This window comes from Hemibagrus wyckioides, linkage group LG01 (genome assembly GCF_019097595.1).
Source record: "Hemibagrus wyckioides isolate EC202008001 linkage group LG01, SWU_Hwy_1.0, whole genome shotgun sequence".
NCBI classification, from domain to species: Eukaryota; Metazoa; Chordata; class Actinopteri; order Siluriformes; family Bagridae; genus Hemibagrus; species Hemibagrus wyckioides.
The window spans coordinates 7229207-7247251 of record NC_080710.1 but is presented as its reverse complement, the minus strand read 5'-3'; the positions used below and the strand labels follow the sequence as shown (position 1 = coordinate 7247251).

General features: G+C 40.2%; 1 protein-coding gene across 6 annotated transcripts; it reads right to left on the bottom strand.

Annotated features, from left to right (window-relative positions):
• Positions 1-1421: 1421 nt before the first annotated feature.
• On the bottom strand, positions 1422-11754 carry atxn1b (ataxin 1b). 6 transcript variants are annotated; one of them, XM_058394117.1, is made up of 4 exons: positions 8755-9234; positions 8171-8334; positions 5015-7153; positions 1422-4637 (listed from the first exon to the last, which is right to left on the bottom strand). In XM_058394117.1, the coding sequence occupies exons 3-4, from the start codon at positions 6923-6925 to the stop codon at positions 4089-4091; spliced, it is 2460 nt and encodes an 819-aa protein (XP_058250100.1). In that variant the 5' UTR covers positions 6926-7153; positions 8171-8334; positions 8755-9234; the 3' UTR covers positions 1422-4088. The 6 variants fall into 6 exon arrangements, with proteins under 6 accessions (XP_058250100.1, XP_058250115.1, XP_058250109.1 ...); XM_058394132.1 differs by having other exon boundaries at positions 8955-9234; XM_058394126.1 differs by lacking the exons at positions 8171-8334; positions 8755-9234 and adding an exon at positions 11640-11754.
• Positions 11755-18045: the final 6291 nt, after the last annotated feature.

The following is an 18045-nucleotide window of genomic DNA, read 5'->3' as shown; positions in this document are numbered from 1 at the left end:
GCTCCATGTTGGTATTAAAGTGGCATGCCCTGTGGGGGTGCACTGAATTGCTGTTGGACAGGCTGAAGTGTGAAATATTGATAGTTTTACAAGAATTTACAGCAGTACACTGAGACCAGCATGTTGTTTAGTGGAATTACTCAGGATAATAGATACAGTCCACACAATTACCATGAAACGAAATATTCAGGCCTTACATTTAGTAAAAGAGAAAAAACACATATAACAGACAGACAGACAGACAGACGTGGATGTAGCTGGCTTCTAGTCTAATGTCGTAGCACCAATCCTTTAACTGCAGTAACAACAAAAAGTGAAATTACGTTCCATTGGTTAGGAATGTGTTTAATGCTAAGTTTCAGAATTATAAGACACTTAAACTACACATGACAATAGAGTGATTTCTCTCAAACATTTTTTCTGTTCTATTTTTTGCTCTCTCTCTCTCTCTCTCTCTCTCTCTCTCCCCACACACACACACACACACACACACATTTTAGAAAGTGCGTAAACTCTCCCCGATATGTGCAATCATGCATTGCTTCCCCAACTCTTTCTATTTAAAGACTCTCGTTATAACACAAACAAAACCACACTGCATCACACTCACACCCACATTTACACACAAACGTGGATGGACATTGTGGTTTACTCACACATCCTTTATACGGAAGGATTTCCAACCCACAATTAGTGCAGAGTGCACCAAATAACTTAATAAAAAACAAAACATCAAGACAAATCACAGAGATAATGCAAAGACATACATTCTGTAAACCTACTTTAATATTTCTACTTGTGCAAATAGCAAAAAATCTGAATTACTGGTATACAAAGTATAGTTTTGTCATCATAGTAGGGCTCTCTTGTATGAAACAGCCAGTAACATTGTGTGTGTGTGTGTACATTGTGCCTTTATGGCAGACAGCACACCCAGATCAATTTGAACTGAGTATTTACTTACTAAAAATAAAAGAAGAGATTCTTAAACAGGAAACATTTTGGTAAGTGTGTGTGGTTGACCCGCTACACAGCACACTCTAGAAGAAAAAACACATCAGTTTTTATTATTTCATCTAAATTACACACGTTTGTTACACGTTTGTTCAACCTCTCAGTGACCTTTTCTCTGAACTCTTACACTTCCTGTAGGTGATATTGAGATACTTAAACCACTAAAAGAGCCCCGAACAGTACAATAGCTGGAAATACTTTACTATAAGGTCCACAAATACGTAAGTATTAAAATATGCAGTTTTTCTTTTTAATAAAGTGATGAATGAATACATGCACAAATCATATATATATATAGCCTCCGAGTCACATACTGCATTAATAACATCCTGGTATTAATAATCCCAATAGTTTAAGTGTTAAAATCTTTTTAACTTACTGTTTCAATCAAAACCTGACAGCATTAATAAAGATTATTTATATTTATTTTATTTAAGATTAACTTGGGACGTTTTGGGACGTGTTTTGCAAAATCAAAATCAAGTCACTTTATTGGCATGAGGAAGAACTGAAGCATAAACTTTTGCGCGTTACACCACGGCTAACAACGGTAACAAGGTTAAATCCAGAAAACAGTACGATTTTCCCCTAAAGAAATCCAGATATAGATTATGTAGAAAATGAATATACTTTTCTGGCACCTTTTGCAATAAACAATGAAATAAAATTACGGGTGCTGAAAAATAAAAGTGGGTCTCAATCTTATAGTAGTCTAAAATTTGGGTTAATCCAAACCTGTTCAACACACACACACACACACACCCTTCAATCTGTAAATGATCATTATTGATATTACAGGATGACGCATGGCAATGACTGACGGAACAAGCTGACAAAATGTAAACATCTAACTGCTCACATTGTTAATGCAAATTAATGAATCATTATTACAGCATTGATACACATTGTGCTTATTTGTGGACAATATAGTAAAGTGGACATTCATGCTCTAATACCTGGATTAATACTTACTGGAATAGGAGCTTATGATGAGTTATAGCCACGGATGTATCACAAACTAGACAAACCTAAACAGCTGACCTTATAACTAAGAATGAATAGTATTATGAAATGCATGAATGACAACAAAGTAATGTTTGTTAGTTAATGTATTACTTGAGACATAAAGGTAAAGTCAATTAAACATGCTCGTTAAGAAACAATATGGACAATTGTTTGTATAATTTTGCCTCATGCAGCTGTCTACACAAACATCACTGGACGCAGCTGAATTTTTAGTACTACAATAGAGCGGGTTCGGAAGAGAAATAGCTGGAAAATGACGATAAACGGGTTGAGCTGAAACGATTAGTGTTTATTATTAGCGCGTCTCTCTCGAAGTTCAATAAAGAAGATCGATGTGTATTATAAAAATAATCCTGTGCCATCCGGTGATGTTTGTGTAGCAGCTGTGTATGGCAAATTACTGAATATAAACAATCTGAAATGCTGCATTCTTTCTTATGGAGCATGTATAATGTAGTATACTTAGTCGTGTTAACTAAATAATTACATTAAATGTACTTAAGAATTCTTCAGACTCACGCCGTACGTAGTACAGGGTTAGCTCTTCAATAGTCTGTGATTATTAACTCATTTTATTTCTGTCAATATTAATTCAGGTATTAGCGCAGGATTATTCATGTACTGTTATAGTAAAGTGTTACAGTAAGGTGTTACCCAGAAGCCCCTGGAGAGAGTCGATGGAAATAGGAATATGTTGTTAAATGTTATCGATATATTCCTGAACAGAATATATTGTACATTGTAGATACACAATATATTACACATCTGCGTGTAATTTTGTACGTAGGAATCCAGTGGCTTAAATTACAACCAGACAAGAACTTTAATAAGACAATGCTTTTACAGACAAAAAGAAAAAGAAAAAGAAAGAGAAAAGCATCAGTGTGATGGGTTGTAATTTGTTTTAAATGGGGTTAAAACACACATGGCGACAGCTAACGTTATTCTAAAATTGACATTGTGCAAATGGCTGTTGCTTAGGCAACAAAGCAGAGGTGAGGGTTTTAATCATCCATTGCCTTCAGTAAAGTGCTAATATTCAAAAGGCTGAGTGAGAATTCACCTGCGCATATCCACTGTATGAACATGAACAATGAACATGAACATGGATTTTGGACGTGGTTTTTAAAGAGCTCAGATTCTATATCGAACCTGAAACAGCCTTGTGTCATGTTTGAGGTATGTGAATAATCATAATATTGCATATCTAGAACATTTAGACTAATTAAAATTCTGGTGTATTTCATTAAAATAATTGGTAAAAAATATGTATAACCCTCAACATTCAGTGTTAGAGTCCAGTTTTGTCCCCAATAATCGGACCACATTTGGTTAACAAAATTCACTCATCTTAAAATCACATCTAGGACAATCCCGCTCAATCAGTAACAGACAGAATGGTCATTGGTAATTGACAGTTTTATATCTCTTTTTTATGGTAGTTGTTTATCTCATGCTAATTTATATAGCAATATTTCTCATAACTGACATAGATTATCTTTATAAAGTATATAGCAGATCTTAACAACGTACCTTTAAATAATATTTCTAGGGGAAAATCTGTCACAGCAGGTCACACTATGGACCAGTCTCTCCAGCCGACTGGTCTATATGTGTTTGACTCGCTGATTATGACTGAAATACAATTATGCTACAATTTACATGAAAGTAGACAAAGTGCCAAAAACAAACAATGGCAGAATTAACTAGAAAAATAAGTCCCCCACATATTCATGTGTATGCCCCATGACAAACGCCAGAAATTATTTGTTTGTTTTTTTACAAAAACATATCCTGTAAATACTGTCAGGCAAAAGTAGCTCCTGTTACAGTAACTAAAATAAGCCATGAGACGATAATCATAATAATCCTGTTATTCTTGTACTGCTGCATATTTTGCCCAGTGAAGAACAGACGTAGTTGTGGAACAACAGTTGTCACCAGCCAACACCTCGGGTTACTGAATAAACCACAAAAATCCTTGGTTTAGAAGATTCTTTGCCTAGAAAATCAAAGCCCTCCTCCTTTTTGACGGCTAACAAGATACCTCAGGTGCCCATACTGGACCTTCCCTCAATGCTGACCTTTATCTCCTGTGAAAGAAAGGAAGGTTTAGGCAGAGTTTCAGGGTGGTCATTCTCCGGTGACCTCCCTACCTCTCCTCTCTCTGGGGCAGACCACCTCCTCTTGCGACTCCCTGCAGCATGAACTTTCCCCTCTTCATTTTTTGAGATGATCACACTGTTACCAGAGTTAGGACTCTTAAGCCCATGAACTTCACACTTTTGTTCCCCTTCGAATGCAAAAATGTTCCCATCTCTCTGATCCTCCCTCGGAACCTGTGGCTCTCCAGTCTGTCCGCTGGTCTTGCCTGCTTTATGATGACCGTTATTAAGGTTCTTCACAGGACCAAAAGTTTGGTCTTTTTGTAATGTACCATTCCTAAGACTCTTTAAGGTGAGGGAGATGCAGACATCACCAACAGAGAGTTTGGCACATGAAAGCGCCAGTAACTGGGTAGTGCGGTCTGGGCAGCAGGATGACCATCCCTGACCAAAGACGAAGAAAGGGTACTCTACCAGCACTTCCACACATACCTACAGAGAAGGAAAACATGAGCTGGACTTACTGTATGCACACGTTTCAAAAAAACTGGCTAACTAACAATGTGTAACAATGTAACAATGTAATTTCATGTGTGAAATTACTGTAAGACTGTATATTTTCAATAGGACAATTATATTATTGTCAGAAAAGTTAGTGAAAATTAGTGTAAGTAGTTCTTTAATAAATATAAAATATGTTTCAGTACAATGTCAGTTCATTGGCACACATGTCACAACAGTCACAGCACCATATAGTTGCACTGAAAAAGTGCAAATGTGATCCAGGAAGGGTCAAGTATGCTTTAATCAGCCTAAAAATAAGTATAATATATTGGCTGTAAACAGTAGCATAAAAAAACCCAACTCACCTGTGCTTTGTGTTCGCCGACTGAGAACTGTATGATAACTGCATCAGGTGTTCTGCTTGAGTCGATCCGTTCCACTGTGCTTGAGTCAATTTTTAGTTCTGTGCTAACTTCTGCACTTTGCAGGAAGTCCTCTGTCCTTAGGTCCTCCACCCGCTTAAGCTCTCCATCTGCCAGCTGGATGATAGAGCCCTTCATGAAGTATGGAGGCAGGGCTGATGATGAAGTCAGGGGTGCATTCTGTGGGCTTGTGGGTGTTGGGGGAAGCACAGGAGCTGGAGGTGCTACTACCCCTGCTGAAAGCACAGGAAGTTGCACCTGTGTGGAGTTCTGTACACTGGCAGCAGCATGATGTTCCTCAGGCCCTGTGACCTCTTTGCCATTAGGCAGGATGGAGGTTGTAACAGTAGGTGCTGCTGCAGTGATGTAGGCCTGAGGCAGACCTGTGGCTCCTGTCGGTACATTGGTAGCAGAAATGCTGGGGATGAAGCAGCGAGTAACCTCTGACTCGGTAGACGACGTGTTGACGTTACCAGCACTCACAGGAATGAGGAGGGAGGGACTGCCTGAGATCACTAGATGCTGTGGAAGGTTGCTATGGTAACTGGCCACAGCCTGCTGGGGTGCCCCAGATGTACTAGTAATGTATCCAATAATAGGCAGCTGTGTGCTTGAGAAAAGGTTTGTAGAAAGCTCCTGGGTAGGGGCGGATGGAGACGTATGTAGGAGAGTGTGATGAGGAGCAAGAGATGCTGCCATGCTCTCTGATGATGGGAGAGAAATGGAGGAAACTCTAGAGACTGGCTTCCCCACAGAAAGTCTTGTTCGATCAACTCGAGCCAGAGATGTGTGCTCTTTATCCTGGGTGCTGTGAATCTGCTCAGTGTTATTATTGGCCATCAGGTGGTTGCTTGACACCAGCATGACTGATGTCTGAAGTCCTGCACTATCATGAGCAGCATAGTCAGCAGGGAGCAAGACCTGAGTTTGGGCTGGGAGAGCCAAGTTCTGAATCTGCCTTTGGCCATCATCACTTTCTGGTTTGTTAGACATCCCCTTCACAATGCTGGTGGTGTGTTTGACCACTGTGACCTCTCCCATAGCACCATTCTGCAGATCTCTGCTTTGGGATTCAGGTTGTTTTGTGATGAGACCATCGGCATAATGCACAAGCACCTGAGATGGAGCAAGGGTCAGGCCATGAGGAGCAAGAACAGTTGAATGAGTGTGAAGCTGAAGCGGTACTTGCGAATTTGGGGAAATAACTGGCAAGCCAACCGGGGTGCCCTCTACCTGAATGCACTGGCTGGTGGTGTGAGCTACATTAGGTAAGGATGAAATCACATGCTGTTTTTGTGGGTTTCCATTAGAAGCTTGTGGGATGACAGCTGTGGTAGCATATACCTCCTGGGTGGGTCTACGCGACTGGGTCGGACTCGCTGCAGCTGGCACTATCTGGGAGGAGAAATAACTGGTGTAGGGTCCAATGATTTGTAAATTTGGTGGCAGCTGAGTGGGCTGGATGGGTCCTGCTGCTTGAGGAAGGTTGGAGGAGAGGACAGCTGGGTTGGCTGTTATTGTTCCAGGGAGACCTCCTGCAGGTGTGGAGCTTGTATATGATGACAAAGAGCTGTTGGAGGCAGACGTGGAAAATGGGTACTCTGTAACTATAGTCAGAGCTTTGGTTGATGGTGCTGGGCTGCTAGCTTCAGTACTGTTGCTTTGTGTTGGAACTAGGCTGGGAACAGTGGCCATGTTCGCCATGCTGGCTACACTAGCAAGCCATGCCAGGTTCTCACCACTTTGGCTCTCATTTACAGTTGATGCTACCAGCACCTGCCGCTCCTCAAGTGCCAGGATCTCTCTCTTCTTTGGAGGCAGGCACTCATTACTACGCTCCTGGTTGGACTTCATGATCTTTCACTCTTTGACTCCTACGTGCTATTACACTGGATCGCTTTGGGCTTGTTTTAGTTGGTCTTCTGTGTCAAGAAGCCCATTATTCTGATAATTGTTCTTTTTATATCTTGTGTTATGGTACAAATCAGATTAGTCACTGGTGCTTCTTGCTGTTACTGAAGTCATCGTGTGGAATCATCTGGAACTGTCTCCATTACTGCAGTACTTTGCTGTAGTCTGTACCTTGATCAGAAACAGAATCACAAAATCATAAACCCTCACTTTGAACTTGACAGCCTGCCTCCCCATCAGTGTCCCCGGAAAAAAAAGTAAAACTAAACATGGTAATTCTTGGTGAACATTAAAAATAGATAAACAAAGCAGGAGCCAAGAACTGCTAAAGTCTTTCTTGACAAACAGCCAGAGCGCTTCACGGTATAAACACTAATCGTTTTTATAAACTGTGCATGAATCATAATGATGAACACACAGCACACATACAGCAAGCAGCTAATTACATTAGCACCAACGCACAGAAGCATATGTAGTATGTGTGAATGTATAACACATTACTATCTTACACTACAGTACACCATCATATGGTGTTTATGGCAGTTTCAAGACTCTTGAAGAAACAGTTTCTTTTACAAAAACTAATTAACTTCTGTTTTCATAAAGTTAAGTAAATTATAACCGAATATATCCCTGACATATTTACTTTGTCATTTGTACATTCATCATTTATATTTTAACCTAATGTTGTATCTTACCTAGATGTTAACTGCATTGACTTAAACTGCATCCTGCTCACTCGATTCTGCTATCTCTCTCTCTCTCTCTCTCTCACACACATACACAGATACATACAGATACATATACACACACACACACACACATACATGTCCACATATAAATACACACACGTAGGCTGGTCACCAAGTCAGAGAGATTAGCACTGCAGTATCACTCCAGCTCTGACTACATCACACATCACACACTGCTGCCCTGTTGCAGATAGCTTGCCTAGGCCCCCAACATAACTCCTTCACACCACCCTGTACTTCTCTGCATGCGCGCACACACACACACACACACACACCACAAATGTCTGCTGTTTTCAAAATCACATAAATGAGCACATAGTGACAAGCCAAAGGCAAAAGCAAGGCTTCTACTATGCAAATTCATATGCAAATGGATTATTCTGCAATTTTACCATAAGACACAATAAAATACCTATTCGGTGTTAATGACATTTACCTGCTTTTTGCATTCCCAGTTACCCCATACATTTTATTTACATTGAAGATCTATCACTGTTCCAGTCACAGGGACCTAAAACATGATGTCATCCCCAAACCAGCAGACAAAGTGGAATCAAGTGCTACATAGCTGGATGACCCCAACCACCTTCAAATGCAACACTGCAAAGGAAAATAACATTGTTCATAATAATCATGGAGTTTGTTATGTTTTGCCAGACAATGCCGTTAAACAACTATTCTCTGCACGTTGCCACCCTTTCCTTTCATAAAGGAACCTGCCCCTTTAAGAGGCGGGCTGGGGAGTCCTAAGCTAGACATGAATCCAAACAGTGCTGTTGCTGCTTTACAATGAATACAGACTGCTATTCTGAACATATTCTCTCTCTCTCTCTCTCTCTCTCTCTCTCTCTCTCTGAGGAAAGTATCACATCATTGCACAATGCACACATTCTGCACAATGTATACGAATGTAAAATATGAAAAGGTATCTGATCATTCCATGGACTACACCAGCGCTCGAGCAAAACTAGGCAATATTATAAGGTGTCATGATGAAGATTCCTTTGTCAGGAGCCTTACCTCTGGGTAGTGTAGAAAACAGCTCCCTCACTCTGACTCTCTCTCTCTCTCTCACTCTGTCTCTCTCTCTCTTTCTCGCTCTCCCGCCTTGCACGGGGTAGTATGCAAGTGCAAAGCAACCTATTCCTCACCAGCCATCCTTTGTCCGGGTTTAACACAGATACAAAGTCAGAGCCACAATCCTCTCGTCATATATTCACCTCCATGTCCTGTGTTTGTCCCTTGCTCTCCTGTCCTCTCCTCTTGCCGCCGCTTCTCCTCTCCTCCCTTCTGCAGTGGCCCTGGAGGAGTAAGCATAAAGGAAGTCCCCTTGTCTGGGCTGTCTCACTTGAAGCCCTTGCGTACAAGAGGTACGGAGTATGTTATGCAAGGCAAACACACTGCCTCACTCCCAATCTCTCTCTATCTCTCTTTCTCTCTCTCTCTCTTACTCACTCACTCTACACACACACACGTACGCACACACGTACGCACACACATGCTCAGTGCTCTACTGAATGCAGCTCCTCCTCCCCCAGTCAGCCTCAGCAGCCTCATCAGGTATTCATTCAAAAAACACACTCCACTTGGCACAACGCCCAAGCTACACTCACAGGGAGGGAGGGAGGGAGGGAGGGGAAAAAAAGGAAAGGCAGAAGGGGAGAGGGAGAATTACGCAGGGAAGGCGGAGGCAAAAGCAAGAAGCCTAGTACTCACAGAAGGCTGAGCACAAATACATGCTCCCTGTAAACGATTACACGTACCTATGCACACTCAACACCATGAGCTACTACAGTTTTTATTTTGTATTTGTGACCTAATTAAGTAAATAGAATTCCCGAGCTCCAATAGTACAGCCAGGTTTAATGTTACTACATAAATCAGCTCCAAAACAAATTCCATTTGCATGCTGCTGTGCTCTGAGGACTGTCCTGGTTTAACCTCTTATGCACCTGCTGTTAGGAAGCTACCATGTCACCACACTAGGCCCTTTCACTGGCATCACATGTAGTCCTCATATTTTTATCTCTCTCTCTCTCTCTCTCTCTCTCTCTCTCTCTCTCACACATACACACACACACACACACACACACAAAGCTGAGACCAACCCTGAGACTTTCATGAAGCCTAAATATACTCATAGACAAAGATTTTCACAACCACTAACAGGATAACAATAATAATGGTGAACAATATCTGTAGAACAATTCTGTTGCTCAAAAATAAAATTAGACATTACTTATTAAAAGACAAAACTGGTGTTAAAAAGCTGGTGCTAATTTGTCGTTTTGTGCTGTATTTTGATCATTCCTGTGAGAAATTCCTGCTTTTGTTCGGATCTGTTTGGGAAGGGATATACAGATGAGGGGGGAACTAGACAGAATTAAGTACTAAAATAACGCTGCATCACTCTCTCTCTCTCTCTCTCTCTCTCTCTCTCTCTCTCTCTATATATATATATAAAATCATGGGCAGATATTTACTTGCATATATAGCAAAAAAATGACTTTATGGTTGCCAATAAAGTACTGTAAACACTAGACACAACAATTTTTTTTAATTAGTCATGTAACCGAATGCATTTACAGTTAGTTGAGAGTTACGGGTTTTGCTCAAGGACCCAAGCACAGTAGACGGACACTCCAGAACCTGTAACACAAAGTGTCTTCAGGTCACTGCAACGAGCACCACATGCTTCTACTGAGTCAGTGTGATCTTTCAGTGCATTCAGTGATAAAGGTGCTTTAATCAATGCAAGCAAGTCGTTGCAGCTCAGTGGTTATAGCTTTAAGTTGCATATTAGAAAGCTGTGTGTGAATCCCAGCAGTACCACCCTTCTGCAGTTGGTTCCTTCAGCAGACTTGGATCCTGTGCCAGTTTCTTATGTAAAAGCAACAGCAGAATGAGCAAATATACTGGATTGTGTGTGTGTGTTTTTTTTTTTTTTTTTTTTTTTTTACAATGCAGGATTTTATAGTACACTGTTGTAAATATATTTACAGTTGTTTATTGTACTTCCTCGGCAACTCTATGTTCCACTAAATTACAGTAAAATTAACAGTCAGGGTTTTTTTTTTACAGTGTATTAGACTCTCTGGAAGCAGACTGTTAAAGCTGCTGGTTATTATAGTTGCACCAAAGGAACCATCGGGGTCAGTGTGTGATAAACTGAAGCCAGACAGAGCGAGTGTGTGACAATCTGTGCTTTCAGCTTCAAGGGCTCAGTGCCTAAAGCCTACAAAGCCATGCTGAGTGACAACCTTTGATAGCTCCACTCCTCTTAATAGAAGGAGGGTTTTTGGCAGGGTTGCTACGTTACTCTGTTTGGAGAGGATATTGTACCCAAGCAGACACTGGGGGGAAGAGGTGCGTTTCTTTTACTTTCTTTTTGCTCTCTCTCTCTCTCTCTCTCTCTCTCTCTTTCTCTTTCTGTGCATGTGTGTGTTTGTGTGTGTGTGAGACCCCGCTGGCACAAAACAGTGCTTCATTAAACTAGAGACTCTTTCACAAGTGCATTCTCGTGTCTGTACATGTAGAGAAACACAAAATCGAACACAGCATTTTGCTGATTATCCAGCCAAACAGCATTTAAATGGCATTTAAAGCACAAGATATCCATCGCTGACCTGTGCATGGGGTTAAAAGTTAAATGAAGCCGCATGAGTTAGGCATGGTGCACATATGGGCTGTTATTTAGAGCTATTTAAATCTATAAATCATTTATGAGAGTTTGTATTCAGTGTTAGCACCCACAGGCAATGACAAGCAAATACAATAACTGGCAAACGAGTTAACAAGAAGCACAAAATCACCAGTTAGCTGAACACATCACTGTAGTACAGTATTAGCTCCTGCTTAAATATACAAACATAACTGCACACACAAAGCACCATGCATGTACTCACTGTCATGCCACCAGATGTGGTGCTTTCCAGTAAAAACACACAGCTTGTCCTCACGTGGTTCTCCTCAGCACCTGTTACTCACACCACACTGTCTCAAATAGTGCCTCACACAATTCATGTAACTCAGAGACATGTCCCGGCATGTTCGGACATGTAGGTCGAAGGGCTGAGAAGATTTGGGCCTGAGAGGCACACGTGGGGACACAACTCTAGCATAACGAATGTGTAAGGAGGGGAAAGATATGATCGGTTACTTTTATATGTTAACAAAAGTCTTAATGCTACACACTTATCTCTCAAAGAACATTCCTCTCAAGGTTCATTTCATTTCAGTCATTAAATAAACCAATTTGTCATGTGTGAAAGAAACTCACTGTACAAAAGTTTTCAAGTGTTTATAAAAGTTGAACTGTAGTTACAAAAGTTACAGATTAATCCTTAATCCTGTAATTTTACCTTCCAGAAATGTGACTAAAAAGATCTAGTTTTTGGAGACTAAATACCTAATATGATGTGAAATGCTGATGTTGCTGAAAGGGAGAAAAAAAAAACCTTAATAAAACTTAAGAAAAAAATCTTTCTCCTTGAGACCTGTTTAGTTATTTATTTCTGTTTTTATTTTCTCCCAGCTCTCAGCAGTCCAATAAAGAATAAAGAGTGACCCAATAAAGAAGTTTTATCTGCTAGCCGGCAGCATGTCTTTCCACGATCTTCACAAGAAATCGTTATACTGATACGTTCTGGTTATATTGTCCTATTAGCACTGCTTTAAACCTGGACAAAAAATATATATCGCAGGCTAAAGTGGAAACCTCCGGATGTGGTGTGTGTGTTTGGTGAAAGGCGCTTCACATGGAAAGACTTCATAATATCTAAATGATCAAATATAAAAAGATGACCGCTGAACTGATAAACTAATTGAATTAACTAATTGATGGACTCTATTAATTTTGATATCTTTGTAATTTAAGCCTTGATTCAAAAGCAGGCATAACATGCATCCCTAAGGCACTCCTTCATTTTTATATTATATTTTATATCAGCATTGTGCTGGATGGATTCCATGATAAATGTAAAAGCAGAAGCACAGAAAGAAAAATGTGTGAAGTAAACTAATTGATATTTTTAAGTTATTAACAAGATGGTGTTTAGTTTTAGTAAGGCAGGGTAAATGACCATGTGGACGATTCATACAAGCCTTCAACGGTTCAATAAACAGTTGTGTGAAACGTCTTTAATTTGATAACATGAGTTCCCTTGGCTTACTAACTACACGTTCAGAATAACCTGGGTGTCTGAAATCCTTTACACACATCCTCACAGACTGTGCTGGTTAGTATTTTCATGTTAGACAGCTCTCAGGGATGAAATGTAAGTATGAATAGATACAATTCCACCATTTATTTTCACTCCACTTAGATTATTGAAGCTTAATTTGTTCATTTGTTCGCTAGAAAGATGCTGGAAAAAGTCATGGCCATGTCGACATAGAGAAAAAAAATAAACAGAGTTCCACAGGTGACGGTGTCTGTATGTAGTATATAAATGTGTGATCAAGAGTTCAAAACCTTAGTGACTTGCTGAAATGTTTGCTTTTATGAAGTAGATTGAAGTACCAGATTGCATCAGTCACCTCTGGTACAAATCTATCAGTCACTCATCTTAGAAATGTGTGTGTGTGTGTTTGGAAAAGTGAGAAGGAGAGAAAGAGAAATAGAAGAAGAGAGAGAAAATATCAGTCTAATTCAGAATGAACATCTTGCTCTCTTGGTGTGTGTGGAGAATATGAAACCCGGGTTGCCAAGGTAACGCAGGTCGTCTGCTATGCATTAAGGAACTTGGGTTTTCTTTAAAACTGCATTTCTTTATATGAGTCTGTCTGCATGCATGTTTAGTGTGTGATTGCATGTACATTTGGATGTGTGTATGCTCATGTGCTCATGTGTGTATATGGCACTCAGGAGGTGTTTAGTTGAGAGTCTGTAAGGCCCAGTTTCAGGAGCTTGCAGGACAGTAAAAGAGTCCAGTGAGAATAAGGCTCTCTGTAATGGGTACAGCAGTAAACTCAGAGCACAGGTGGGGTCAGTAGGAAAATATGTCACTTTTAAATACTTGCCTCTGGTTCAAACAAGAGCCAGCTGTTTATCACATACGCTTATACCATAGACTCTGTAATATAGCATTCAGACTGCAACCTTTTAACTTTCCAAGTTAAAAGTTCCAAGCCATTATGTTTTCACCACTTTGAAACAAGAATCTTGCTGTAATATCAAAGAAAGTCCTAATAGGTCCACTTTTATGCAGACTGTACAGACTGGTCAAAGAGCTGAAAGTGTTTGTGTGGAAGCTGTAGTAAATTCTTTAAAGAAACTTCAAAAATTCTGATTCTTTAAAGCTCTTTCTCCAGTACAGGCTCAGAATACTACGTCTGGATCCTATACCGGGAACACTGGGACTGCTGATCATGTGACAGTTTCATGTTATTACTTCATAAAATATAAAAGCTATATATATATATATATATATATATGATGAAATATATTATATTAATATATTAATATTATATTGCATCAACATTTATAAGTGAATAATAATGTTTGAATAGCTGAATGCAGATGAAATGCTTCAGAAAACAAAATTTGGATGTCAGAAATCTCAATTATTTGCAAGTGGTATACTAAACTGTTGCAATCTTTTTTTCTCTCAAAAAATGTGAACAAGCTGGATTCATTTTGATAAACAAGTCTGACCACAGCAACGGACAGGCCTGGTTCTTCACAGCTAAAACATTTTCCCATGTCTATCTGAGCCAAGAGCTCCATTCATCCCAAAAATAGCCTGGCCTTGCTTACGCACAGCGCTGTAAGAATGCAACCCAAGAAGCAGAAGGGGGGAAACAGAAAAGAAAAACAAAAGTATTGACTTAACCAATCTACCACAATCTCCTGCAGCACTGTGGTCACTCCTCCACATGTTACACTCATCAAATGCACTGAGGGATAACAGCACTGAATTACACTGAATCCAGTCTTGTTAGGGGATTTCTGCTTACAAGACGTAATAACAGCTCCTTTATCTGCTGATCGTATAAAGAGCAGTGCTGAGTAGGAGGCAGAGAGAGCTAGCAGCTATGCCAGTGGTTTGGCAATCAAACAGAAAGGACTGGAGGTCATGGTTAAGGATGATCTTATTTGACTATCCATTTTAGACCCAGTGAACCTGTGGAAGAATTCTTCACACATAGAAAACAAAAGACATAATCTTAGAAATTCTTCTTGTTCAGTCAGAAATACCAACATTGCCTATGAATCTGTAATGATGATTAAACAGTGATTAGTCCTCAGTTAATAAGGAACGTTACAGAGGCATACACTGTGAACAATGCTAAACTGGTGGTATGAGCTACCTTTACTTGTTAGCTACAAGAAAAAAAAGTAAGATCTTCATTTATACATGTCAGGTTGGTGAAATTATGTCATTTTAATATATGGCTAAACAATTGTTTTAACACTTGGATGAAAGGTGGGATTAGAAGCCCTAACATTTCATTCATATGAAATTTAACAAAAATGTTTTGCCCTGGGGGGAGGGGCATGTTGACTTTATTTGATGCTTAGCACATTTGCCGCAGACCTCCAGGTTTGGGGATTCTTGCATGTTCTCCCTGTCCCTTAGGGGTTTCCTCTGGATACTCTGGTTTCCTTCCCCAGTCCAAAGACATGCACTGTAAGCTGATTGGCATCTCTAAATTGTCTGTAGTGTGTGACTGAGTATGCAATTGTGCCCTGTGATAGACTGGCATCCTGTCCAGGGTGGACCCTGCCTTCTGCCCTGAGTCTCCTGGGATAGACTTCCTGCAACCCAGTAGGATAAGCGGTATAGAGAATGGAAGGAGGGATGTTCTTGCACTTTGGAATTTCAGTGATTTTTTCCTAAAACCAGCTGAAATGTGTTTGCCCCATGACCCATGTCCACATTATTTTGTTACATGACAGCAGGAATTTCACAACAATGTAAATTATTATACAGTTGGTCTGTGTTCAGTCTAAACACCTTTTTTTGCTGTATTTGCTATAGTATTTTAGTACTTCTTTTGTGCTCTGTTTTCCACACTAAGAGACTGCATCACTGGACTCATATGGATGGTATGCATCAGTGGTAGGAAGGAGAACTGTGGTGTGTTTGGTACACAATGCATGTTGCCAGGCAGATCCAAAGTGCCATTTTCCTGTCTTCAGTGCCAAAGTGGAAAGCTGGAGTGGCACAACTGTGTGTGACTTCATTTTATGCTGCTAAGTGCCACATTATTCAAAAATGATTTTGTTCACGGCCTTGTTGTGTGATCCTGGCAACCCATTCAGAATATATTCCTGCCCTGAATTTATATGATAAAATATAGCCAACTTCTTTGATCTGAGGGGAAAAACATTAATCTTTGTACTAATTAGTTATGAGACACACACTGGAGATGTGTGGATGCAGGACAGGGCTTCCATGACTTGATGCTCACTGTATGCTGAATACATCTTAAAGAGGCATTATAGCATAAGATAAATATTGTTTGTCATATTGTTGTTGTTGTTAGTGTTGTTTTGGTGTTGTATGTGTTGTTAGTGTTGTTGTTGGTGGTGGTATGGTGTTTTTATTGGTTTCAATAGTGGTGTGGGTTCTGTTGGTGGTGTGGGTGCTTTTATTGGTTTTAGTGGTGTTGGTGGTGGTGTGGGTGCTTTTGTTGGTTTTAGTGTCAGGGTTGGTGTTTTGGGTGCTGCTGCTGGTGGTGTGGGTTCGGTTGGTGGTGATGTCGGTGCTTTTGTTGGTTTTAGTGGTGTTGGTGGTGGTGCAGTGGGTGCTTTTGATGGTTTTAGTGCCAGTGTTGGTGTTTTGGGTGCTGTTGTTGGTGGTGGTGTGGGTGCTTTTGTTGGTTTTAGTGGTGTTGGTGGTGGTTTGGATGCTTTTGTTGTTTTTAGTGGTGTTGTGGATTCTGTTAGTGGTGGTGGTGTGGGTGCTTATATTAGTTTTAGCTGTGTTGATGGTGGTGTGGGTTCTGTTAGTGGTGTTGGTGGTGATGGTGTGGGTGTTTTTTTTTGGTTTTAGCTGTGTTGGTGGTGGTGTGGGTTCTGTTGGTGGTGGTGTCTGGGGTGATTGGAGAAACAGCAGTAAATGGTGGTCCCCAGCTGATGACCTGGCAATTTTCACAAAGGTGTCACTGGATATGTGAAGGCAGCAATGGTCAGCAGGTTTAACACCTACCTGTGTACTATATACCAGAAAAGTAACTTTTTGCTACAATTTACTGCACTTGTAAATAAAGTCATTGCATGGCTGACAAAAACAGTTAGGGAATGGATGTGAAGCACTTCATTGCCAAGCTGCTGCCTTCGGGGAGTGTAATCTTCTCATTTAATTTGCAGTGAATCTCCTCTTAATTAAAACTACAGACTTCACTCACCTGCTGTATGAGCAGCCAACTAATCACAGCTTCTAATAGCTCACCACAAGAAATAAAGCCTAGAGGACTGTACTGTATGATTCAGATCCCTTGGCATGAGGAAGCTTTGTGAAATCAGAATAGAAGCATGCAGTCGAAGATAAGACTGTGCTGAAGTTGCAGTCGTAACATTCTTTCTGCTCTCTTAAAGAAATTCTTCCCACTAAAAGAGTGTGACTAATGAATGAAAACTAATAGGAAAGGTTATACAGGTTTTATAAAGGTAGTATTCTATAATGCAGCAATGCATCTCAAAGTTTCTATATCTCAGTACACAGTTTTATGTTGTCATGTTTACACAAGTCAGTGTTTGTCACTACACTATACCAAGCATACTATATGCAATAGTCATAATATAGTCATGGTCACAAAAGTAGCAGTGGTGCTGGGAAGTATATAGTGTTGTTTCTTTACAGCTTACCTACCCACCTCCCAAAAACATGCTGATAGATGGATTACGTAAGCTAACTTGCCCCTAAAGTGTGAATGATTGTGTTGTTCCAGACTCATACCTAGTGTTGCTGATAGACTGTGGATCCACTGAGCCCATGACATAATGTGTGTGCCTCTGTGTGTGTGTGAGGCAGGAATACACCCTGGGTGCAGGGCAGAAAGCTTATTCAAATCTAGGGAGCATTTAGTGCAGCCAGTCCACCTTTTTTTTAGAAGGTTAGACAAAACCTACGTGAAGATGAGGAGAACATTCTGTTTGTTTGTTTGTTTGTCTGTCTATATGTTTGTTGTTTTTTATGTTGTTTCTCATGTAAAGCTGCTTTGAGACAATGCTCTTTGTTAAAAGTGCTATATAAATAAAACTGAATTGAACTGAATTGAATTCACAACTCCACACAGACAGCGATACAAGCTCGGGATCAACCACGGACCTTGAAGCTGTGAGGCGACGACACAACCCACTGC

Coding starts and splice junctions, on each gene's coding strand:
- atxn1b (XM_058394126.1), bottom strand. CDS start 6,925: ATGAAGTCCAACCAGGAGCGTAGTAATGAGTGCCTGCCTCCAAAGAAG. Junction 4,638..5,014: donor TCGGCGAACACAAAGCACAG/GTGAGTTGGGTT, acceptor CCTTCTCTGTAG/GTATGTGTGGAAGTGCTGGT.